The sequence below is a fragment of the Aquila chrysaetos genome, chromosome 7 (assembly GCF_900496995.4).
Source record: "Aquila chrysaetos chrysaetos chromosome 7, bAquChr1.4, whole genome shotgun sequence".
NCBI classification, from domain to species: Eukaryota; Metazoa; Chordata; class Aves; order Accipitriformes; family Accipitridae; genus Aquila; species Aquila chrysaetos.
Genome location: NC_044010.1, coordinates 21,469,352 through 21,494,509, shown reverse-complemented (window position 1 = coordinate 21,494,509; position 25,158 = coordinate 21,469,352). Strand labels below are relative to the sequence as shown.

General features: G+C 38.3%; 1 protein-coding gene across 16 annotated transcripts in view; it reads left to right on the top strand.

The window, feature by feature from the left end:
- Window positions 1–25,158, top strand: part of ROBO2 (roundabout guidance receptor 2) — a 952,677-nt gene that overhangs the window by 918,927 nt on the left and 8,592 nt on the right. For 5 of the 16 annotated variants that reach the window (XM_030020184.1, XM_030020187.1, XM_030020186.1 and 2 more), the window contains 3 exons: window positions 8,916–9,098; window positions 13,725–13,895; window positions 21,085–21,345. In XM_030020184.1, the coding sequence (XP_029876044.1) occupies window positions 8,916–9,098; window positions 13,725–13,895; window positions 21,085–21,345 (615 nt within the window). The remainder of the gene's footprint in view (window positions 1–8,915; window positions 9,099–13,724; window positions 13,896–21,084; window positions 21,346–25,158) is intronic. The other 11 variants (XM_030020190.1, XM_041124894.1, XM_041124893.1 and 8 more) reach the window with 3 other exon arrangements.

Below are 25,158 nucleotides of genomic sequence, written 5' to 3'. Positions count from 1 at the left end.
AAGACATTTTTTGTAAAATACAGATTTTATGTGGACATAATGTACTTTTTGTAAGCATCAGTGTATTTCCCTTTAGGTTGAACTTGGGCCTCTATATAATATCCTGTGTCCATAATGTACAGCTGTACTGGAGACCCAAATGTACATAGTGTCCATAGCTCATAAAAGCTAGTTGGTGCTTCTTCAGTCTTTGATCTCAGTGGAAGAGCACTGATTGCTAGTTATACCTTAAGGGAGACTTGCTCAGTACAATTTGCTACCACAGCACTACTGAATAGATGAAATTCTTTGTTCTGGACCTTTGAAATTCCAAGGATTTTGCACCCTTACTTAAACATTGCCATTCTGAAAACACTGCAGGAATATGACAGTGAGGGACCATCAATACCTATAATTTCCTTCCTTTTCCCTTGTTGAATTAAATAGTGTGTGTAGCTTAATCCCACTTACCAGGTTTTCCTTCACCCTAGGGCCAGACTTCTTGCCAATCTAATTAAGATTTAAGAATTGTATCTCTGCTGCTGTGATTTGAAACCCAGATCTAACTGAAGGCCATAGAGTTAAAGTTTAAATCCCTGAATTGAGAAGGTTAACTTATTAGTGCATGAGTATGTTAAGTCACTTTGCTTGAATTTCTAGTGTAATCTCCTTCAGGCTATAATTCTGCATATTTTTGCATATCTCACTAATGGCTTAGAAGCCTTTCCATTAGGAATGCAGTAAGGGTTTTACACTGGTAATACAGAAATAAATAATAATAAAAAAAAAATCAGGTGTCTATAGATTTTCCATTTGGTATGTATTAAAATGTCAATGTTGATATATCCATAAATCAGAAAATGAATGTTTTTCACATTTGCATTTTCACCTAATATTTTGGACCACCCTTCCTAGCACAAAGTAGGGAATAGCTGCATTTCTGCAACAATTCATGGACTTCTGTGCTTATTACAATTTGTCCTTTTATGTATAACATTTAAGCTTGTTCTAATAGTTAGAAATCTTGTTTAATTATTGGAGTGTTAAATGTTTAATTATTGGAGAGTTAAAAACTTTCTGGTGTATTTTTTTTGAAGAAATTGGGCAGAATTTGGTAATGTAGACTGGGAGTGTACTTAAGGTGGTTAAATGCACTCCCACTCATTTCCACCACTATCTTGATGTAGCCTCATCCAGCTGAAAATTAAGGTTTTTCTTTTGCTTTTTCTTGCTTAATTACTAGCTGGATCTGTTCCTTGATCTGGTTCACCGCATGGCAAGGTGTTTGCCAGCACTGCAGGAAGGGAATGTGCAGCTGGAAGGGAAGCAAAATGACAGACTGCCCCTCTAGCGTATAGCCAACACTTAGATTGACTTAAAACAATTACGAAATTATAGCCTTACGAAAATATAGCCACAGTGTTAGTCTAAATGATTTGCAAAATGGCAAACTCTCCAAATAACAAAACTACTTCTGTTTTCCCCAGTTACTATATGGGCAAAACCTCGATTTTCTGAGGGCTTGTTTTGGGCTTGTTTTTTTCTAGGGTGGAAAGAAATTGTTTATTATCCTTGGGCAAATTGTTTCAAAAGATAATTTTAATTTTTGTGTATCTGTTTCTGTTAACTCTTCCAGGCTGCATTTACTGGTGTTAAGGAGTGTATATAACAAATTGCATTCATTGTTTCTAAGCTGGTTCTCATTCTTTAATTTGATTGCTCTTAAAATACTGTAGAAAAACTAAATTCTTCTTCCTTGCACTGAGAATATATAAGCTACTTCTTTTCACAGGGCTTTTGGTGACTTAAACCAGCAGTTGCTTAGGAATTTATATACCATGTTTTCAGTTCTTTAAACATTATATTAAAAAATGGAGGCAAATGAGAACAGCTGACCCAGATGAAGCAATATTTCTGTTCATTTTGAAGTGTGCCCTGTGAATTCAGTGTTTGTGAGAAATCTAAATTGACAACCCTTGGTCCAGAGTGCCTCCAAATAGAGTTGCTGTACGGTGAGCAGGGCGAGTCTCCTCACCCTGTACTGTTAGCATGCCTCAGCAATGACTTGACGATACCCACTCTCGGAGTGAAATGGTATTTTGCTCTTTATGGCTGAGCTGAGACCGAGGTTTTCATCCAACGCCAAATGTGGGATTCTCTGAGGGGAAGCACTGGAGCTGTATGAGCTGAGCTCAAACTGCTAAATTCCTCTGAAACCACAGTGTTGCTCCTTTAAACTGTTTAAAAGTCGGGTTGTCTTCCAGGCCCTTGAATTTTAGTTACAGCTAACTGAAGATTCAGACAAGGATTTAATCTGTGCTATTAAGCTTTTCTCTTTGCAGGTGGCAGAGACATAATGTTGACGTGTATAATAAATTGAAAAGAAAGGAGGAGTGCACAGTAACTATATCTTAACATTTTCCAGATATTGCAAAGAAAACTCAAGGAGGGAGGTTTAGATTTGAACATTTGTGGGACTGAATATGAAATGAAAGCCAAAGTTTTGGTTCATTCCCAGCATGGTTTGTTAGGATACTGAGTTACTGATTCTGATTAAAAAAAAAAAAAAAAAAAAAAAAAAAAAAGAAGAGGGAACTGAAAAGCAGCTGTAAAACTTCTGCTTACTTGACTACTTGACTGTTAATTCACAATTATTTGGGGTTATTTTTGCCTTCAGAGACACATTGAAATATGGGGGGGGTGTATGTTTAATGCTTGCCTTTATAATGAATTGCTGTGCAGAGTTATGGCATGAATGGTCATGAAGAGTCTGATATATTATTCTACTTTAATAGACTTAATTAATTGCATATGATGACTGTATAAGAAATTAATTTGCTTCTCAGTGAAATCACTAAGAGCAACACTAGGTTTTGTCAGATCAAAGTATTATGGTTTGGGGGTTTTCTCCTTATCTTCTACTCCCCCAGCACCACCAGTGAAGCTGGTAGCGAGAGCTGTTATATCTTCAGCCCTGGTGCATTTTGACTGAGGGGAGAGATGCACCCATTGACCAGCACAGAAATCAGAACAAGCCCTTTTCTACCTAACTGATACAAACTGATATAAGCAGAGAGATATTCGTGTAAACAGTACCATTGCAAATGGATAACAATTTTTTTTTCTATGGAATTACATAGATTTGAAATTATAAAGATCTCCAGAAGTTGTATAGCTCAGCAAGGAAGAAAGTCCCTTCTTTGGCATGTTTTGGTCATGATTAAAAGAATCACTGATCACTGTCCGTATGGTAAAAGTTGTTCATTCATTGTGTCTGAGCACAAATGGAATAATTCTTGAAAATTACACAAAATCATTTTCATGAGCTATATTTTACCATGGCAGAGTTCAATCTTTATATTGATTTGCTTAGGGATACCTATTGCAAAAGATCCTATTTTATAAGCAGTTAGACAGAATGCATTTAATAGGTAGAATGTGTTTCATGGATTAAATATGTGCTCAGAAAATAGGAAACTGCTACTTTTTGTATCTCATAAAAATGGTAATGCAACAATTAGCAGGGTCATATTATAAAGCACAGACTTTACTCTAGCTTAATGGATCTAGGGATATGCATTCATCAGCTACGAAGGATTTAGCATAAAACGACATGTAAATGAATTGATGACTGATCATAAATTAATTTTAGTGCTGAAGAAGTAATAGAGACACAGCAAGATGCCACTTTATCATAGTATTTTACTGCTCAGCAACATTTGAGCAACTACTTAATGTTCTGTGTGCATTTCTTTTCTAACAGCTTGAATAAATTTGAGAAATTTTTGTGCCTTTCAGCAATATGGAAACCAAGAAAAATCTAGAAAGATTGAAAATGCAAACAGAAATAAAGTTGGCTAAGTGACATAAATTCATTTTTCATGAAATGTTTATGAAGGGCATTAATTATGGTTGGACCTGTGAAGTGCCAGATATGTATGTATAATTTTTACTTACTTTTGTTTAGTGTTTCCTGCCCCAAAATAAAAATTTTCAAACTTAAGTGTTTATTTCAGGTGTATACATTTAAATATTTGGGCATTTATGGTGAAGTATAATGTAAAGTGTAAGACCAGGTCTAATTTTTGAAGTCTGATCATATTTATATTCTGCATTTAGCCCCTTCCAGTATTCTTTCTTATTTTAATGGTAGAATGACTATTGCCCCTTTTATTCCATCACTTCCACCAAAATCAGTGGACATTCTTTCTTTGTAGCCATGACAGTAGTTAGATATATCCAAAAGAGGATAACGTGTTTCTTCTGTACAAAGGCTAAAGGAATTCTGTAACTGATTTCAGCTGAAGTAGCATCAGTCCCCAAGGACTTCACCCGTACTTCACAAACCTAAGCAGTCTAGCCCTGTTCCATCAAAAAACCTGCAGAGGAGCAGGGGCTTAATATTAGCATGTGCTTAATGGTCTTGTGAAGGAAAGCACAAAAGCATACAGATACAAGTCCCAGTGACATCAGTTGTTAACTTTAAGCATGTACATAGAGTTTGGTACGTACATAATGGAATTTTTTAAAGTTTTAGGTTTGTTGTGAGCAGCTTTTACTTCACAAGTGCATTAGATTCTTTTTTTAAAGTAAAGCAAGAGTACACTTTACAAAGAAAAATAGCATTTTTATTGCCTGCAAAATGCCACTAAAAGCAGTCGCGTGCAGTCTACAAGAAGCTAGCACCTCTATTCCTCTCACCTCTCCCTGAGAGCAAAGAAGCTTTCTGTTTGCATTAGCACCAAGAGATATTTTATGGAGCAAGAAAACAGAGTTCAACTTTTCACAGAGTTGATTTTGTTCTGCATAAAGCATTTACTGCTGCTGTCAGCAAGAGTAAAATTTACAGTTGCCAGAAAGCATAAAAACTCAAATGTGCTGTTGGAAAACACATAGTGAGCTGCATGTAAAGGAGACACTAAAAGCCTGTTTCATTCCATTTCAAAATGCACGGTTGATCTGAAAGGCATATCAGCATCTCTTATTCTGCCTTTATTCAGAGAGAAACAAATGTGCATCTGATTTGGAAAACAAGAGGCCAGTGGATGTCTTTAAACAAGCAGTCACCATGTGTGCTACGTTAACACAGCTGCGTGGTGGCCTGAGGTGCCCAGGCTGGGCTCCAGCACTCCCATGCCTTCTGGGCAATGTCCGCACCTCTAGAGGGCAAAGCAAGCCGGGGTTTTGCTGCTGCAAGTTTTGGTGGGGAAAAAATTGTTTATGCAGGGAAACTGAATAGCTCAGGAACCAGTAGGAATAATGTAGAGATTTCACTTTAGCTGCCTAGTCACATGCAGCTGTGGGTGCTGTATATGTCTCATGGTAGCTTGCTGACTTCAGCAGTTATAAGGAGTTTTGCCTCTGCTTCCAGCAACCAGAAGTATCATTAAATCATTGAATCATAGAATGGTTTGGGTTGGAAGGCACCTTTAAAGATCATCTAATCCAACCCCCCTGCCATAGGCAGGGTCATCCTTTACTAGACCAGGTTGCTAAAAGCCCCATCCAATCTCACTGTGAACACTTCCAATGATGGAGCGTGCACAACTTCTCTGGGCAACCTGCTCCAGTGCCTCACCACCCTCATTGTAAACAATTTCTTTCTTATATCTGATTTAAACCTATCCTCTTTCAGTTTTAAACTGTTGCTCCTTGTTCTGTCACTACAGGCCTTGGTAAAAAGTCTTTCTCCATCTTTCTTATAAGCCCCCTTTATATATTGAAAGGCAGCAGTAAGGTCTCCCCGGAGCCTTCTCTTCTCCAGGCTGAACAACCCCAACTCTCTCAACCTTTCTTCACAGGAGAGGTGCTCCAGCCCTCTGATCATTTTTGAGGTCCTCCTCTGGACCAGCTCTAACAGGTCTATGTCTTTCTTGTGCTGGGGACCCCAGAACTGGATACAGTAGTCCAGGTGGGGTCATTGTTTGCTTTAGTTGTCAGCTGTGTTGACGTCCCAGTAAAGCTCACATCCCTGCGAGAATTGAGCTATGCTTCCAGCCTGACAGGCAGTCCCTCCTAACACAGCTGCTGGAGGAGAGGGGAAGGGATCCATGGGCAGAGTGCACTATTCCTAGCCTTGCTAATGCTTGCTGTCCATGGGAATGCAGAGGAGTTCAGGAACAGGGCTTTCCTATAGGGTTAGCCTGAAAAATTGGCAGTCTGATAACAGCACTCTATTGATAATTAAAATTTAGCTATTTTTAGGAAAACCTGGCATTGTCTAGAACGGTAGGTGTGTGCACACATTGGAGAGAGCATTATGGGCTTTTGCAGATTTTTACTCTATATCATACTTGAAACATAGATTATTTTTTTGGACTGGATGAACTTCAGTCCAGCCCTTCAAAGAGTAGGTGAAAAATAGCAACTGTTCCTAGACACACCCTGAAAGCATCCCATCCAAATTATCATGTGTATTGTATGTTGTGTAACAGCTGAGTGACTGGTTAGCAAACAGATGGAACAATGTGAGCAATGGAAATTAAAACCTAAGTTCCTTTAAAACATCCATAGTCTTGTGCCTATGATACTGAAATCCATGCCTATTTTGTACAGTATATGTTGTATATGTCTCTATGTTGAATGTGTCATACAAAACCCTTGGGCCCTGAAACTAATGAGATACATGTTAAATTTTTAGCACCCAAGTATCATCCTTTGATATCTGTAGGTCTAGTTATATTTTTATGTTTCAGCTTGTGCTTACATATTTTGCAGAATATGTCGATAAGCGATTGTTTGAAAATGTCCTTAGCTATAGCATCTCATTTTCTTACATCTTCATGAACTCTTTTATCTGCAGTATCTCTGTTCATACATCATCAATAACTGTTGCTAAGCCTTTTTACTCTCTATTCTCTATGATGTCCTATCGCACTTTGATTGTTAGTTCAGAAACTGTCTTCTCAGAGGAAATTCAGTTTTAGCCTTACCTTGCTGTTATCTTGGCTTCCTTACATCTGTCTGCATCAGCTTGAGTCTGTTTGGAAAATAACAATTTTATGTGTGCTCTTGGCAAGCAGAATCAAACTCTGTCACTCTCTGTTGCACTTAACGCGCTTTCTGCCTGTCAGACCTCCATAGACCTCTTCGGTTTCTTTTCTTATATCTTAGGAGTGCATGGACTTTTATTATTATAGCGTGCCACTTTGCTGACATTAAAAGGTTTGGTCACTGCAGCATTACAAAATAATCCATTGTTCTTGGGCTTTGTGGTACATTGTGCTACTGACTACATTCCAGTATTCATTTATTGTACTCATGACTTATTTTTTGCAGGATATTTTTAATATTTGACACAACCGTTACTTAACTAGCCTATCAATTTGGTATTAATAAGCAGGTCACTATTGAATTACTAGATTTTGAACACAATAATACTTTCGTGGACATGGATTAAAAAAAGGCTCTGAAGAGCATGACTTACACTGCTACACATCTTACATACATTTACATAAATTCAGCTGTGCTAACTGAATAGTTAAGTCAGGGCCATGATGTATCTCTCACATGTGTCTTCATATCTTTGAAAACCAGTTCTCTGCAGATTCTCATGGGTTCACTGGGCTTTTTTTTCAACATATGCATGCCACTGTTTTTAAAAAGCAGATTTCAGGTATTTCAAGATAGGTGCCTGTGCTATCTCAGAAAAATGCGCTGTGTCTACACAGCACCATGCAATGCCATGCAGCAGCTCAGGTCCCAAAAGCAGTCTGGTAGCTCTGCACCTCAGCTGGACTTGGTAACTAATTAGCATGGCTGCCCTCTTCCTGGAGCAAAGCTAGGTATTTGGTGCTAGCTAAGTTTCCTTTGCCTTCTGCTCCTCTGCACAGTGTAGAATTATCCTGTGACATTTATGCATGATTTTTAGAAGTACACAACACCATCAACTGCATCTGAAGCCACAAAAGAAACTGAATTTCAGTACTTTAAAAAAAATCTGAACTGAGCGATAGCTTTTGAAAATATATTGTACTGCCACGTTGGGTAGCTGGTCAATGCTTCATGCATTGGGAGAGAAACTATAAATGAAGAGCAAATAAGATTAATCCTTCCTTCACTATTTTGTGCTTTACATTTTAGTTATGTCAAGATTTCAGTATTTCTTTCATGTGCTTTTTCTGGTATCTCATTTTCTGACTGCATTTTTATGATGTTATTATCATTTTCCTTTCTTGCAGTGGTGGGAATCCATAGCTAGAAGGTACCATGAGGCCAGCATTGGCTTAGTGGCTGACTCAGTATTAAATTTGAGCATATATTTGCTCTGCTCTTGAATGTTAATTATTTCTAACCTTTTAAAAAAGTAACTTTAATCCACCAGAATGAACTACTTTAGGTCAGCTTTCTTCGGGCCATTAAAATTGCTCATCTATTTTAATGTTTTGATTGAGAAAATGATATAATGCCAGTCTCGTTCAGGATAGCTCTTGAAGCCCATGTCTGACTTCAGCCATATCTACTGAGACTTACACTTGTGCTGTCCTAAATTAAGACTTCATTTTGCAAATATCAGACTAGATACTGATTTATAATAAGTCAAGTAAAAAAAAAATCACATTCATTTCAATCCCAGGGAAAATCTATTAACTTTCAAAAGAATTTATTATGGAGCCTTCACAGTTGTAGAGAATGTGTATCATTTTGTTTACAGGATCAAAGCAACACGGAGCAAGCTATGAATGAGATCCCATTTAGCTTTGATAGTGCCTTTTTATACCAAGCTCTGTCAGATAAACTTTGGGTTTCCCGTTGTGAAAGGACACATTAAGTGGGTCTTTAAGCTTTAGATGGGTACTGCTCTTTTGTACCAAGCTCTGTCAAATGAATTTTGGGTTTCCTGTTGAGAAAGGACATATTAAGTGGGTCTTTAAGCTTTAGATGATCAAAAAATATCAAATGTGCACAACTCACTAGACCCCTACATTTGTTTTTAGGTTCAATGGTAAATGGATGGGGTTCTGCGTCTGATGAGGACCGTAACTTTTCTAGTCATAGATCTAGCGTAGGTAGCTCCTCAGATGACTCGATCTTTACCAGCGGCAGTTTTGCACAAGCACTGGTTGCAGCAGCAGATAAAGCTGGTTTTAGGCTGGATGGAACCAGCCTGACAAGAACAGGTTTGTAGACTCAAAGTTGATGCTTTCTGCATGAAGGGTGTCTCTGCCTGTTCTTCTCTTCTTTTCAGTGAACCTGCGTCTCACGCTTGTCTAACATGCATGGAATAAGGTGGATGGAGATATTTTTGTCAGTATATTTTAAATGAAACCTTGCATTATGTTTCAATTTTAGTGATTTGAAGTAGTGAATAGCGCAAGCTTTTAATCTGCACCTTCAGTCTGCTGCAGTTTCTCTGTGTTGACTCTGCTGTAGATTTACTGACATATGCTTCGTTTAATATTTCAGTGAAGAGATCACTAATTCTGCCATGCAGTCTTTGATGATTTCATTTTTTGCAAAATCTCCTCACAGTCATTCACATTTCCAGTGATGAACATCATGTTTAAACTGTTATCTCCATCCCTGCTCTTCTGTTGCATCTCTTCTTGCAAAAGTGTATTCTTCTGTGAAGTTTTTCTAAGCATGGGGTAAATTGGTGTGCTTTTATTGTTAACAATACAAACTGTTTAAAAGCCTTATTAATAGCTGATTTAAAAAATACTTAATAAGTTAATATATATTGATAAAATTTAATTTTAATTATTGCCAACTAAATCTGCCAAGTTAAATGTAACAAAGGTAAAGTGTTGCTTTTGAAAACAGCCGATCTTCTAAAATGAATTAATGAAAAGTAAACATAATTTAGTTCATATTTTTAAAGCTCCATATGTTTTATTTCTAGCAAAAAAAAGATAAGTAAAAATGATTTTTAAATATTCTGGAAAAAAAGAATGTATTTGCATGTGCTTAGTCTTATCAAAATAGCAAAAATAACTAATTATTTAAATCCACAAATCTAATAGCAAAGTATGAACTTGGATCGTATTTTTGTTATGCTTTCTCAGCCGATTCCTGCCCACAGGTTCCTATAATTTAAAATTTTTTACTATTAGTCTGGTATGAAATCTATCCTTCAGTAAAATGTATGCATTTATGAGAAATGTCTCCACATGCTAGGGCTGAAAACTGCAGGCTTACTGCACGCAGTGACTTCATGGCAAACACTGCCTTTTAGGAATGTTAGGAATGAAGAGAAGAATCGATCGCAAAGTCCTATGTTGCCAACAAACTACAGAGTGAACAGATACAGCTTTTCTCAGATCTCTGGGTCTTTTGCAATTGACTTTGGTCAGACATAATCATCCTTCAAAGATAGTTATTTCACCGTTAAAAGTAGTTAAAACCCTCACTTGCTTCTTACACTAGTGGAAAATTGACTCAGTAAAGCTGTCTCATCATTTGAAAAAAACAAAGCAAAACAAAACAAAACCTGATGTAGACCTTCACTGATCTACTATGGGCACATTTGGCCAAACTATAATTTAAAATACCCTATTTTGCTTGAAGAGTCTCCTAAACAGTCTTGAATGAAAGGAGTAAATCCTTCCCAACCTGTTTTTTGGTGGTGTTCTTGGCCTCAGTAAAAGCTAATGCAAAGATTCACCCAAAGTTAATGTCACTTGTATCAGGCCATCGAGAAGTACAGTTTCCACCACAAACACACACCTAACAAAAGCAAATAGACACACAAACACATAGACACTTTTCAATAAATATAATTTCTTATTGTAGCTGTGTAAATGGAAAGCACAAGGAAAGGATGAGAGCTCTCTTGTCAGTTATATTTTCCTAGCTTAATTGGGTCACAAATAGACTTAAACTGAATACTTGCATGTTATTCCTCGGACAGACTATTAGAGTTTAGGATACAACAAAGTATTCAACGGTTGTGGTAGAGACTTTATGATTATTACCTTCTTACTCTCTTAATGATCCAGCAGGCAAAATGGAAACAAAATAAAACCCACATGTAAACAAACAGCCCTCCCCTCTTTTCCTCACAAAAACTTCAGCAACTGGAAATAACTCCCCAGTGCTTACTGCAATTTCATTACGATATGATACCTCCCAGGGTAGTGTGGATCAATCAGACAGGCCTATTATGGACCTGCTGCACCACAGCAACCCCCCCATCGTGCAAAATGGCGTCTTGTAGTGGTGAAGCAGCCGTATTATTTCTGTTCATTGCTCTGGAGGGAGTCTGAAGCTCCTGACTCTTTACTCCTTTGGAGTCTGGACAGTTATTTTCACCCATTCAGAACAGCTGTGAAATATTCTCACTGATACGAAAGGAGAAGTCCAACTTGATAGCCTCACGTGGGTGCGTTTGATTGCCAAGCATAAGAGGCACTGGTAAGTGCAGGTGCAAGGTGTCTCTCTTGCCAGACACTTTGATTCCAGTTTCCACAAGCCATCATGTGATTTGCTGTGAAGTTCAGACAGTTTTCCTTTTTAACGACCTTGGGAAATTAAATCAAGAATTAGTGGATTCATTCTTGCCTTCACTTAAACATACTAAATCTACTACAGAGAGTCTGATACTGCTCAGCAGTTCTTGCTGGAAGGACTGCATACAAATACAAGATGCTGTAATCGTTATTAGGTGCATTGAAAAATGTGTTTTGGGAGCCTGTGCATCATTTGTGTTTGCCCCATGTCTGATTTAGGTCAGTGCTATTTATTTTCCCTGATTTTCATGGAGGGATAAAAGAAGGAATGTTTGGTGTCTATTTCTTTTTCAATCCAACATTCTGAATGAATAATCACATTTCTTTAGTCAAGTGTGAAGAATCTTCGTCCTGCACTCACTAGTTGCACTTGCATGTTGCGAGTTTATTTTTGCAAAACATCTGTGCAATGTGCTGTGAGCTAGGATGGAATTTCAGGCTCATATCTGAATTTCTTTACATTAGTGGTCTTTTATTTTTAAATGAAATTTTAATATTTTGTCTGTGTTCATCTGCTGTTTTATCCTTATCTGTGAAACAAGGGCTTGATCACTTGTCTTTGTCTGGCTGCAGCTGTGGCAGCTATAGAGGTTAATGTTTTCAGCCTTCCCCCAAATGCTTATTACAGCTTTCTCCCAGCTCCAGAATTAGCTGCTTGGGTGGGCGTTCTGTAACCCATTTCAGTTAAAATGAGTCGGGTTTTAGCAAAGGCATACTTTTCATACCGTTTAAGTTCAGTTTGGCTTATTTTGGTAGAGGAGGGTTAGGGAATGTCCACATGAGGGGTTCAAACATGGTAACCTCCAATAGCTGGCAGTGACACGCAGCTGGGAGACAAGCCTGCCTAAGAGCAGAGTCCTCCTCAGAGTGCACATCAGTCAGAAGTTAGAAGATCAAGCCTGAGACAGTGAGGAAATCTCTGCAGTCAAATGCTGAGATGTTATTCTAACATGTATGTATTAATGCAAAACACCATGTTAGAGAGATTATGGCTACTTTTTTCACTTTGCCCTCTTTGCACTGAGAATATTTCAAATAGTGTAGCGGGTAGCATATTACTCCTGATTAGGCTTATCTAGATCAGTTCATGTATGATGGCATGTTGGAAGTAAGCGCATCTGTTGAAAGGTTTTAGTAGAAAGCATAACTCACAGCAGGGTAGACCCTGGTCTAAATTAACCAGAAGATAAAAAAGCTCCTTACTAGCCTGGGGTCAGTTGACTAGTAAAATAACAAACAGCCATTTTGCTTCCTTCCATCAACTCTGACACCATTTGGGCCTACAATAGCACTGAAAGAGCAGAAGTTCTGACTGCCTTATACATTTTCCACTGCAGATACGATTAAAACATGTAAGAATTTTAAGTACTAGTTGTAAATGAATTAAAATGTTAACATACCCAAGATACTTGGCAAGAATGACATACAGATGAAAAAAAAGAAAGTCAAAGATGGTGATCTTTAGTTTTCATCAGTTATTATTAAACAATAAACCTAGTTAAGTTAACTGAATAAAAATACCAAAGTAAGAGAAAGTGAATGTAGTAAATGAACTGTGCTGCTATGGTTCCTGCATGATGCTTTTAATGATCTGCTCCATACAACAGCATCAAAGATGATTTTTTTTTTAAGAGAAATCACGTAGCTTGGTTAGTTTATATATATTTAAAAAAACAAAAAATCTGAGGAATAAATTCAGTCAGAATACATTATTTTTTTAACATATAAAAATACTGAAAATTAACAAGAACATTTTAGCATTTAAATATACCCCCATTTTTATTTCTTGAGAAAAAAGAGCCCTTAAGTATACAAACCTACACTGCTACATAGCTTGCAAAATCAGTTATGTTTATCTCACTGGAGTTACTCCAGATATACAGTGCATATGGGAGCCCCTGAAATGAGAATCTGGCTTGGCAAACGTGAAGGTGGAAGGCAGGAGGAGATAAATCTGATATGATTGCAGAACTGTTTTCCTTCCCTGCTCAAGGCTGTGGAGTTGTTATGACACATCTGTTCAGCACACAGAGCAGGTAGGAGTTACATGGCATACAGTAGTTTTATCACAACAGATGGAATGATTTTAATGATAAAAGTTAAAGACAAAAGAATGCCAAGTTTCTCACTTCGCTTGTTGTGGTGTGTCTTAAAGCTGTTGTCATCAGTGGGTACCTCAAGGGGACACTTGCTTGCCTCTGAGAATTAGATCAGGTTTAATGTTTCGGAACAGACATTAATAGAACAGCCCATTTCAAGGCAATAACATTTTTTCATCTGGTTTCTCTTTTTGTTTAGGCAAAGCATATCCTTCCTCTCAGAGACCTCGGCCGAGCAGCCCTTTTTCTACTGACAGCAACACCAGTGCGGCTGTCAATCAGAGTCAGAGGCCGAGGCCCACTAAAAAACACAAGGGAGGACGGTTGGACCAACCCCCCTTGCCTCATCGTAGGGAGGGAATAACAGATGGTAAGTGTTATGGTGAAGTCCCTGATGATAACCTGCAACAGGCAAGTGTGCAGAGTGGGAGAACATAAAGCAATCTTTTAAGGAGTATACGTTACAGTGAATTATTTGTTTGGTGAAGTGGGGTCCCCAGGTTGCCACGTGAGCAATATTGCAATGCTAGCAGTGTGGAGCTTGGTTAAGTGAGGCTTCAAGGAGCCTTTCTCCATTTCAGCTCTGAACATGTTAGCATCTCTTAGGTTTTCTCAGATCTCAATATAAATCTTACCCAAAAATGACTGTGTTGCATGTGAGTTGACATTAAAAAATGGCCTGTGGGTAATTTTACATTAAATGAAAGTAGCCACCACCAGCAGTAGCAGTATGGCATGCATTCCTAAGGAGAAGCGTAGAGCCAGTCCCACAACACTCTGTTTGGTTTGTGCTGTTTTTGACAGCCACCCAACAGCTACAGCAACATGTGCCACACTTTTCTCATGATTCTGCCTCACGTCTTGTCCGTGCTGCTTCATTCCTGACATCCACTGACCTCAGTGACTTTGTTTCCCTCTTTGACATCTCCACTTCTCTCTGACCACTGCCTCCCATCTGGAAATTTCAGGCATGTCTGTTCTGCTCTTCTAATGACTAAGATTATCTCAGTCCTCCATTGTCTTTGTCTACCCTGTCTTGAGTTTGGCAAAAGATGCAGTTGCTGCCTGTTACTCTTTGAGGAGGACTGGATAGGAAGGTGGCTGGCTGGCTACCTCCCCCTCATTTCTTCAGATCTCCAGCCTGGCTCCTCTAGGTGTTGAAATTATCAGAGGGGAGAAGCAGGCTAATGGGAAAAGAACATTAAAGGAACCACTAAGGATATCTGTAATGCCATGCAGATGGAGACATGATCACTTTCCTCATGCTGGCTTCTCTTTTGGTGTTCAAAGCAGGGCAATTCTGAGAGCTAGACTGTTCCACCTGCCTCAGTGGCTCTTGTAACACTATCTGGACCATGGGAGTGGGTGTGATGCCAGTGAGTCTATCTCCTAATCTTAAGTACACCTTGACAAATCTTCCAGTGTATGGGAAAGGTCTAAAAATAAAAAAAAAAGACTTTAGCTTTTAGTATAAACGTCCTCCTTATTCTAGTAAAAATTACTTGAGAATCATAGAATCACAGAATATCTCAAGTTGGAAGGGACCCAAAAGGATCATCAAGTCAAACTGCCTTCATTATCTTCTTTGGAGAGGTAACATAATAAATAGATTTGATAGAGAGTATATTTAGTTTGGTTTATTTATAATGTGCTATTTATTATTCTAGGTACATGTATAAAATATATTAACAGCTTGCAAGGTGGACTATGGCCACTAAAACCACCAGAGCTCTCCTCTCAGTCATGGTATCAGATGTACAGATACAATTTGCAGTATGCTCTGACAGATTCCTTGTTTGTCAGACCACAAAGGTGGAGAACAGATTCCAGAAGTGAAAATCTTCACCAAAGGGGTTATCGTTACATCTCATGCTCTATGGCTCATCCTCATTACCGTATTATTTGGGGAAACAGCTTAAGGTAGCTTAGACTCCACTCATACAGATTTGATTTGGTTTAAACATTAATGCCCTCCCATTCTGGATATATTCCAGAGGCCTCCCTGCTACACTGATCCATTAAATAGATGTGTCTATGAGAATAGTAACTGGAAATTGTGGGTGTCGCTTGTGATGCTGGCAATACTCTTTCTGTGCATATGTAAAGTCAACCCTTCTGCATAGCATATTCTGAACTATGAGCCTTTGGGGCCACAAATTCTGTGTGCAGGTGAGGTTGTAGTGCACTCACTATGGTGGAACCTTAATCCTTCTTCTTTTAAGTACTGTTGCTTTAGAAATGTTTAACTGTAATGTGGGTACCAGAAAATTAATGGGAATCCAGTTCAGTCATAAGACAGATGGAAGGGTGACTCCTTGGGGAGTTACTCCATCATAAAATCTGGTATTGTTTTGAATGAGTGAAAGAGATCAGATTTTAAGATTTATTTAAAAAGAGGAATCTCCTATTGTCTTTTATTTATTCTTTATAAAATACTAATCTTATTGGAGTTTCTTTCATATATTTGAGTCAGAACACCAATGATATAATATTTCCTTCAACAATCCACCTCTCAGACACAGGAAGTAACTGTAATAGCTTTTGGACACCGTTAGCTTAACATTTGTCTGTTATAAATGTAGTTAAAGTGCTTACTATATGTTCCAAAAATTTATAATGTCCTGGAGTAATAGAGGATCCTTTCCCATCCTGTCTTACCACAGGAACAAACAAACACAAATTGTAGAGTTTTTCCACTTCAACTCTTACTGAATATGAGTCATTAAAGTGTAACAGCAAGTCTGAGTCATAGCTAAATTTGCAAAAGAACATTTGTCAATTAAGGAAGCTAAAGATTGCTGCTGCCACCTGTGTGTATGTAAACAAACTGAATTTAGGAACCTCTGGTATACAGAAATTAAAAATGGTAACTGGATGCTTTGTGTGGAATATTGCAGTGAACTTTACAAAGAGAGACAATACCACTACGCTTAAGCTATGGTTAGAAAAAGCAAGTAGGAGAACCTAGGATAGATCCAGCAATTCTGAGCCCTAATCCAGGCCAGTCCGTTCAGCCCTAGGCCATCCTGATTTCCATGGGAAGCATCACTATACATTTTCTCCTGATTTTGAGATTTCTCCAATCCATCCCCTTACAACTGCTTCCTCTTGGATTTGTCGTATGAAAACATACTTGGTTTGTCAGTCATCTTCAAATTCCCAAGCTGCATGAGTCCTAGAATCCGGTGTTTAAATCTGGCCATATACTGGATATCTGTTGTACTAGATTTTCGTTGACCAGGTGAGTTCCAGCCGTGCCCTTTCTCTGCCCTTTCCTGTACACATCCTGAGCACTTCCTCCTTGTTAACTGCAACCATGTGGGACAGTGCCAAAGACCTAAGAAACTGTAATATTTAACACATAGCACACAGTTCCCAAACTATGTAAACATATGAGGGTACAACTTCATGCTTACTTTTGACAGCAATCCACAAAAAAACCCCTAAAAGCCTGCTTCTTAATTTTCTTTGGTCACAGGTCAGAATCCTCTAGAGACTGACTCTAGATTGAGTCTTCATATTTGTCTTGCTGTACAACTTGGTTTTTAACTTCCGCATCCTAAAAGACCACGGAGACAACAACAAATCCACAGAGGAAGAATACCTTATGAATCCCTCAGATGATGAAAACATTCATTTTGAGCTCACAGTCCACCATAAAAAACAAATAGAATGTTTTTAGTTCTAGTGCTCAAGGAATAATGTGTTTTCCTGGAAACAATGTATTCATGAATTGCAAAACAGTGGAATCTGTCATACAGGTGGTGGCATGGTAACTCCATGACTGAAGTTAAAAGCTCTTCCTTAGCTGAGCATGATGTTTAAAAAAAACAAAGAGGAGGCAAAAGGGAAATATGGTTAGGGGTTAAAAAGGAGAACTGGAACTTAAGAATTCTATTAGCTTTGCCAGTGACTTGCTATCATGTATTACAAATCAATTTTTGTTTAGGTAGATCACTGTAGAGAAGACGCTTACCTTCTGATGCTAGAAAGTGGTTCAGAGGCTTATTAAATGTTGCAGTAATTATCACCCCTAGGAAAACAAGTCACTGGCACAGGTAGAAAGGGATGTCCTTATATTTGTAGGTTCTGTAACTTGCTGCTTTTTCCTGTTAATAATGAGAGGCTGTGCCAAAGCTTGACTGGTGCCTGAATCATTTGGCCAATGCTCTACCTTCTAAATGAGGGCTGGAGTAATCGCAGGCTGAACATTCATCTGCCTCTTATCAGGCACTCTGATGTCCTACAGCTTCTCAATCACAATCCCTCCATTACTAAATCAATAAGACCATCACCTCTCTGCCAATGCACTTATAAATTGCCTTGCAGGTTTGATGATCCTGCCATTAGAGGCTGCAAGTGGTAGTCTGGATGACATCTCACTGGCCTAGTAAGTTTCTAGCTCAATGTGGGTTTTCAGGTGTTTTACCTGGCACCTGGAAGATAAATGTCGTTTAGATGGAAGTATAGTGATAATCAGTGATACCACTCTGGGTATCCTCACTGAAAATCCTGCTGAAGTCCTTAAATTTCTAGATTCAAAACTTCTCTGAAGTGATTGATATGATAGAATGAGTTGGCTTGCCTCTATGTGGTAATAAGTCTGCCTGTTAGGGACTGAGCCTACTAGCTCGTCTGATCTCTGTTACCGCTTTACTAGCAGTCAAAATGCCAACCATTAACCATCATGTATGTGCATACTTGCAAGTGTGTGTGGAGACATGTGCATGGTCACATATGGACATGTTTGGCTGGGAAGTGAGAGGAGAGGAGAAGAAAGGAAAGGCAAGATTGTTCCCTTGTGGCATTGGAGGAAGAAACTCATGACTCCAGATACATGGGTTCTTTATAATATGCCCAGACGAGATAACAGAGCATATTTAGTAATTTACCTAAGGCAGAAGATTTGCACTACAGGATTTAAGTTGTAGAGCAAATAAAAAAACATATTTCCAAATGAAGCTCTCTTCCAGCTTCTTTTATTAAAAAGGAAAGTTAGGTGTTACTATGACTATCAAACTGAGTAAGAAGGTGAAAAAGCAAATGGTTTAGTCAGGTGATGGTTGGCTGGAATTAGTAACTGTCCTTACAGATCTTCTCAGACATGTCTAACACAGTTAACTAAGTCTGTGCTTAGGCTGGAGCCAGCTTACATTAATTCTGTAGTACCCGTCATTCTTCTAGAATTGGGTGAAGCTTCATTAGAAGATAAACTTTATTTTTCACTTCAACTCATCCACAGGTCTAAAACACCCAAAGAACTTTACAAACATGTTTTTTTCATTTAATTTCTATGCATAAGGCAGTCACTATGACCATTCTGCAGATGGATAAAAGCAAGAATCAGGTTAACAGTAAAGCAGCAGTGTAAGTCTACAGTAATTCCAGGAGTTGCAGCTAGCTGTAGAACATGCAGTATGGTTTAAGTACAAAGCTTCTTTCCTTCTCAGTATCTAATTAATAACAACTATTAGAAGGCAATTCCTGAAGAAGGGTACTGTATGTTAAGAAGTTTAATACTGCAATAATTCTAACTTTTTTCTATTATACTATTTAAAAATTTTGTTTATATTGAACAGTAAATATTTTATCTTGGAAAATTACATTGTCAGATGTCAGGTTAGGACTGTGTTTATTGGATTCAATGCATCTCTGTAAAGTGCTTATAAATCACAACTTCAGTAATATCTATTTCAGATTGCATAAGCAGATGCCCGCGTTGTGGTTCTGTACATTAACTGGTTATGATCGCAATAAAATCAATTATAAGAAATGCCATTTTGGAAGCCAACACTATAAAGCAATTTTAACATTGGCAAGCTCCCATACCCTCCTGCTTCCACCTACAGTAACTCAAGTATAGTCATTGTCATGAAAGGTCACATCTATATTCATAACTGAAAATTTCTCAAATAAATTAGTGCTGGACACCAAGCTCACTGACAGATTATTATAAGGCTGTTCTAGCCAGAAGGTAGATATCTTGATCTGGGGTATAGCACTTCAGCTGTGAACAAAGGTACGGGAGCAATATCAGGTACAACCTCTTTCCCTTGTAGACACAAATAACCCACATGTCCTCATTTATCTGTAAGAGACAATGTTGACTGGAGTGACATCTCAGCAACTTTAGAAGCATTTCTGCCCCAAATATGAGGTATAAGTATCACTTTTAACAGCAAGGGCATGAAAAAAAGTCTGTGCAGCATTATATAAAGCTGGATTACAGACTTTGAAATAAATTCCCTCCAGAGGCCTCCTCACCAATTTATACAATAAATTTCAGTTTCACTAGAGTTATAAACATGAGACTTCCCTGCAGGCAAAGCAGAGGTTTACTTTTCCATGCCTGTTATTGAGACAAGTTCAATTCCTTGATGAACCTTCAGAACACTGTAAGGTACAAAAGACTAGAAAGCAGGACAGACCAATATCTAGTGTAAACTAACATAGGTTTAGTGAAGTTGGTGGGGCTGCACAGATTTATTTGGGATATGCATTTCCCAAAACCAGAATCATCAACAAGTGTTCTACGTATAAAATGCGTATCCCCTATGATAGAGTTTTCATTACAATACTAAAGGTGCTTCCCTTTTCTGATTTTTTTTTTTTTTTTTAAAATAATCTGAGTCTTTTCTGGACTATTATTAGTCTATCGTATAGTTTACATGAAAATCTTACATTTAGGATTATGATTCTATAATTACCTTGGGTCAAGGACTAATAAACAAAATGTACTTTTGCCTCCACAAATGTGATTAGAAGCTTGATCATCAATTCTACAAGCATCTTACTAGTCCAAGTGATAAACTTGAAAAGGACAGGAGTTGTTAGAGACCAGGCAAGCATCTTTCAGTGTTTAGCTGAAATTGTGTTTTGACTGGTTATATTTGCAAGACTGCTAAACTTAAGAGTGGCCCTCCTCTTGTCTGTGAAGACTCTAGCTCTTGGCTGAACTTTCAAATAGTACTTGAATAAAATGCTCACCGGTTGTTTGGTGGTTCCATTTAAACATGTATTTTTCACAGATGTGTTGGTGCTTTTTCAATGACAGTAGGTTTTGTGAATAATTTTTCCCAAAATTCTTGTGGAATTTTATTCATTTTGATGAAGCTGTATATTTAGATTTTGAGTTTAAACCTCAAGCTGAAAGTGAAGCCCAAAAATGGGGATGATGAAGCAAGCCCCAATACGAGGGGGGGAAATCGTCAACTGGCACAGATCAGTTTTTCATAGCCTTTCTTAATTGCTTGCTGTTACTGAAAGAGCCAGCTGGAGTATACCCCACAGAAAATAAATCCCATGCTTAGAACTGTAAGTCAGGGCTCAGAGTCTATTGATTTTTCTGGAAGTTAGAAAGAGCTAGCAACACAGTAACCTAAATAAAAAACTAGCAGAAGTTAAAACCACATTTCTGATTAACATGAAATTTCCTCCTTTTAAAATCAGCAAATTAAGTGATTCATGCCATTTGTAAGGGATTTTTCTTTTCAGTGTCAAATAGACCTTCTGTTTCAACTAAAAACTTAGTTCATCTAAATCTTATTCACGTTTTTTAGATCTTCCACCACCACCCGACCCACCCCCTGGTCAGGGTTTAAGGCAGCAAATAGTCCCCGGCCAGCGCGGAGGCTCGGCAGAGAGGAAAGGAAGCTCTCTTGAGAGGCAGCATGCACCGAACGTAGATGAAACAAAGAGCTCCCTGGACCGGCAAGCTAGGACGTCACTAGAGTGGCAGCGGCAAACCCAGGAGTGGATAAGCTCTACAGACCGCCAAGAGGATTTCAGGAAAGCCCAACACAAACAAGCATTCGGATCAGGTGTGTGTGCGCTGCACCAGCCCAGGCAGGGCAGACGGCTTCTTGACACTTCTCAGCTGAGGGTTTCTGTATCTGGCAGGAGCCTAGGATCACCTCACGCCCCTCAGTGCCAGCACTGATGAGGCTCAGGCTGGAGAGTAAGAAAAGGCAAAGTGAAATGAGAGCTTGTGATCCAAGTATTTTCCCTCCTGCAACAGTGAGATCTCATTAGCGCCTGACTTGGTGCATTCTTTACAGTGTTTGGGCAATTAATAATGTTGTCAAGCAGAGCGGTGGAAAAAACAGGAACAGTTTCAGGCAGGCAGGGAAGGAGAAACAGATTTTTAGAGTATTTTCTGTTAGATGTATTTATTTATACATATAGGGCCATATTTTCTAGTTGTTTCAACCTACTTCTAAATTGGCAGGAGTTGTTTTTGCATGTCTGCAAGAAGGCTGATCCTTCTGAGCTACTGACATTCCTTCCAGCTGTATTTAAAACACTGTCTTCTCCTTACTCAAGGATATGACAAAGTAACATTCAACTCTTAGGCCCAGCAAGATGACAGCACAAGTTTTCACCTTTATACAGGACCTGTTCATTGCCGAGTGCTGACTTTATCTTCTAAATGGATTTCAAGTCTGTAAAAATGTGTGCGGGAGACGATGCTGAGCTGGAGTTGTAGTTCTACAATATTGGCAGATTCCTTCTCTCAGCCTGACTCAAGTAAAAGCTGCTGTTTCAGGTCCCCTTACTAGGTATTTTCTTTAACCCACTAATCACGTGTTATCCCAGTGCTGATGAGAGTGATACAAGAGGACAATTAAGAAGATTAAAAAAAAAAAATTATACTGTATGTGGAGCTTTCTGTAGGGCTATACTGTTTCAGGTATGTATGTAGCTCCCACAGTAACATAAAAAATAGTAGTATGCAGGCAAACCTGTCATGAGGGCAGGATTTACTGAATAAAGTCCTCCTAATATTGCTACCCATATTTAAAATGTAAATATTTTGGATACAATCCATATTTTGAAATACAACAGTAATGGTACCATTAAAACCCCCTAATCTTTCAGCTGCATAAACAAGTGAGTGCTTGTTCATGTTGTGAAATGATGATGTGAAGTCACAGTTTAATAATAGTGTGTGAAATTGATGCTACTTGGTGAAATAGCAATTTTAATTACAATGTACAAGATGTACAAACACATGGAAAATAGCCCAAATATACTTTATACATCTCATTTCTTTGTAAATTATTATTAAGGATGCTTCTCTGACCTGGTTATCAAGAACTCCCCTCCTTTTCCTCTGCTTCATAAGTGTACAAATAGAAGTTGTCAGTTATTCTGTGATACAGAGGGTATAGAGTAGTAAAATTCCCATCCTGCAGGACTTGTATTTATCTGTCCTTAAATAAAAAGAACTTGATCTTGACACTTCCACTGCCTTACATGAGCACTGAATTTAGGGCTGGAGTGATTACAGGTATCTTGTTCTTGTCAAATTTAGGATGACCAGAGCAATTGCATATACTTTATGCATGACAAAGGATTCCTCTAGGAGATACTACAGTTTTACCTTGGTGGGAGGGGTTCATAAGGTTTGTGCACAAGGTGGGCCAGAGCTTCATATCCGTCTGTCTGTCTTCTTATCCCAGCTTCTTGCACTACAGCTTTCTTGCTCTGTATTCTTTTATCTGGAAGATTTTAAAAAGGCTGCTCTTGTGAGTGATGCTTGTTTATATTGCAAAATTCTGGGGGTTTAATAATATTAGTTATACTTCTTCTCTTTTCCTTTATAATGACAAAGATCTCTGGAAATCTCTCATGTCCCAGTTTTCAATGTGTTTCCAAAAGGAGTTATTATTAGCTATCAGCTTCCAGAAAATAGCTATTTTGCGGCTTTGGGGGCTTCATTCAGACATTACCAAGCTGTGAGTGAGATTTTGAAAGCAAGACCTTTGGTTTGAAGTTGAACAGAATAAAAATACCTAATTCTGGGAACCGTGTTTCCACTGGTTGCTTTCAGTATAAACAAGATCACTGAGTTCCCGCCAATGGCTTCATTGTGGAACCGCAGTTACAGCACATCAAACACAACATTCTCAGCTACCCGTCTAAAGAAAGTAATGCTAGATCAAGTTACAATAGTTTTGATAATATTAAAAGCCTTTTGGTTATCTTATCGGGTATAGAAACATTGTTACCCACATATATCCTGATTTCACAGGGGCTAGAATTGCATCTTCAAATCAGAGGCTCAGTATTTCAAAGAGAAAGGCATTGGCAAAGCCTCCCCATATTCTTTTCAGGCCTGGGGCATGGGACACTGTTTTGAGTGTGTAATAAATGTGAGCCCATTCTAAGGACTTGAGACAACTGCCTTTCATGTGCTAGAATGTTGTGGAAAACTTAGCCTTTATTTTATGTCACAATTGCTTATTTTATGGATTGTATTTATTTCTGAGGGCACAACAGATAATTTAACACACCATATGCTCTATAATGATAATGCACTTTATATTTATTCATGGTCGTTTTTTCTCAATATTTCATTGAACCCGAAGGAGGCCTTATCCTGAGTTCACAAACTAGAAAAACAAATCAATTGACCATATATGTCATCTTCAAACTCTTTTGCAATGCTAGTGACTTTTCTTTCCATCCTTTAAAGATGTATCCAGCTTTCTGCTAAACTGATTTATGCTGCTTGCTTTATTGCTGCCTTAATGCAAGCTGTTCCATATTTTAGCCAGCCTTTGGAAACCAGGTTTGCATCTGATTCTATTGTTAGGGCTTGATATATAAAGAACAAGTAACATAATTTAGGAGGCTATGGCTGTTAAATGCCATTTTACTATGTCTTTTAAGCATGTCTTTATATTTCAGCAAGGATAGCACAAAACACTGATAATGCCCTTACGTCCTGCAGCGGAAGTATTCTGGTCCCTTGGGCAGGGCCAGAGGGAGATACTTTGGCAGAGAAAGAAGTCAGCTGCCTGCCCTCTTCTGCAACAGATTCACTTGTGGCAGCAGGCACAAAGAATGAAATCCTGGGTTTCTTCCACAAATTTGTTCTCATTTGGCATTTCCCTAAGTTAATTGTGCCTCTGCTGCAGCCTTTGCAAAGGCTTCAAGATTGTGAATAAAAACATTTTTATCTCTTTTTTCTTTCCAACCATCCCCACCTACTTTTCCTTCTGTGTTCCTGCCCTCTGTCAAAGAAAGTCTGTTTCTCCTCATCAGGTTGTTTAGGAGTGAAGATAATAGGAAAAGCAAAATAAAGGAACTCCTTTCAGAATCACTTTAAAAAATTTAAGATTCAAGCAGGAGATATCCCACTGATTTCAGAAGGGACAATTCCTGTGTTTGAGGTTAAGCATATATACTCATATTCTTTCTTGAATCAAACTATATTTAGCAAGGTCTCTTTCTTCAGCGTCTGAGATAGCAAAAGTGGATCATACACAGCAAAGAAGTAAAATAGTGCTTCTATTTCAGTGTTAAATCAGTGCTGCTGTTTTGCTTCTTAGGTTAGGATTATTACAACAATATGTCCTGGAAGCTCTAATCGGATGTGATGTCTTGTTTTACTTCATCCCATATGAAGACATACAGTCCTATGCTTTATTGGTATTAATCATGCTCTCGCAAGCAGTTCATTAATACAGGTCTTCACAGAGGAAGAAGTTAAGTGAGCAAAAGTAAGCCTTTTGCTCATAATGTAACATGAAGCAAGCTGCAGGAAGATTTACTCACCCCAAATATTACAACTATTAATACTGTGTATGGTATAATATTTTCCAATGTAATTCACAACCAGTTAAAAA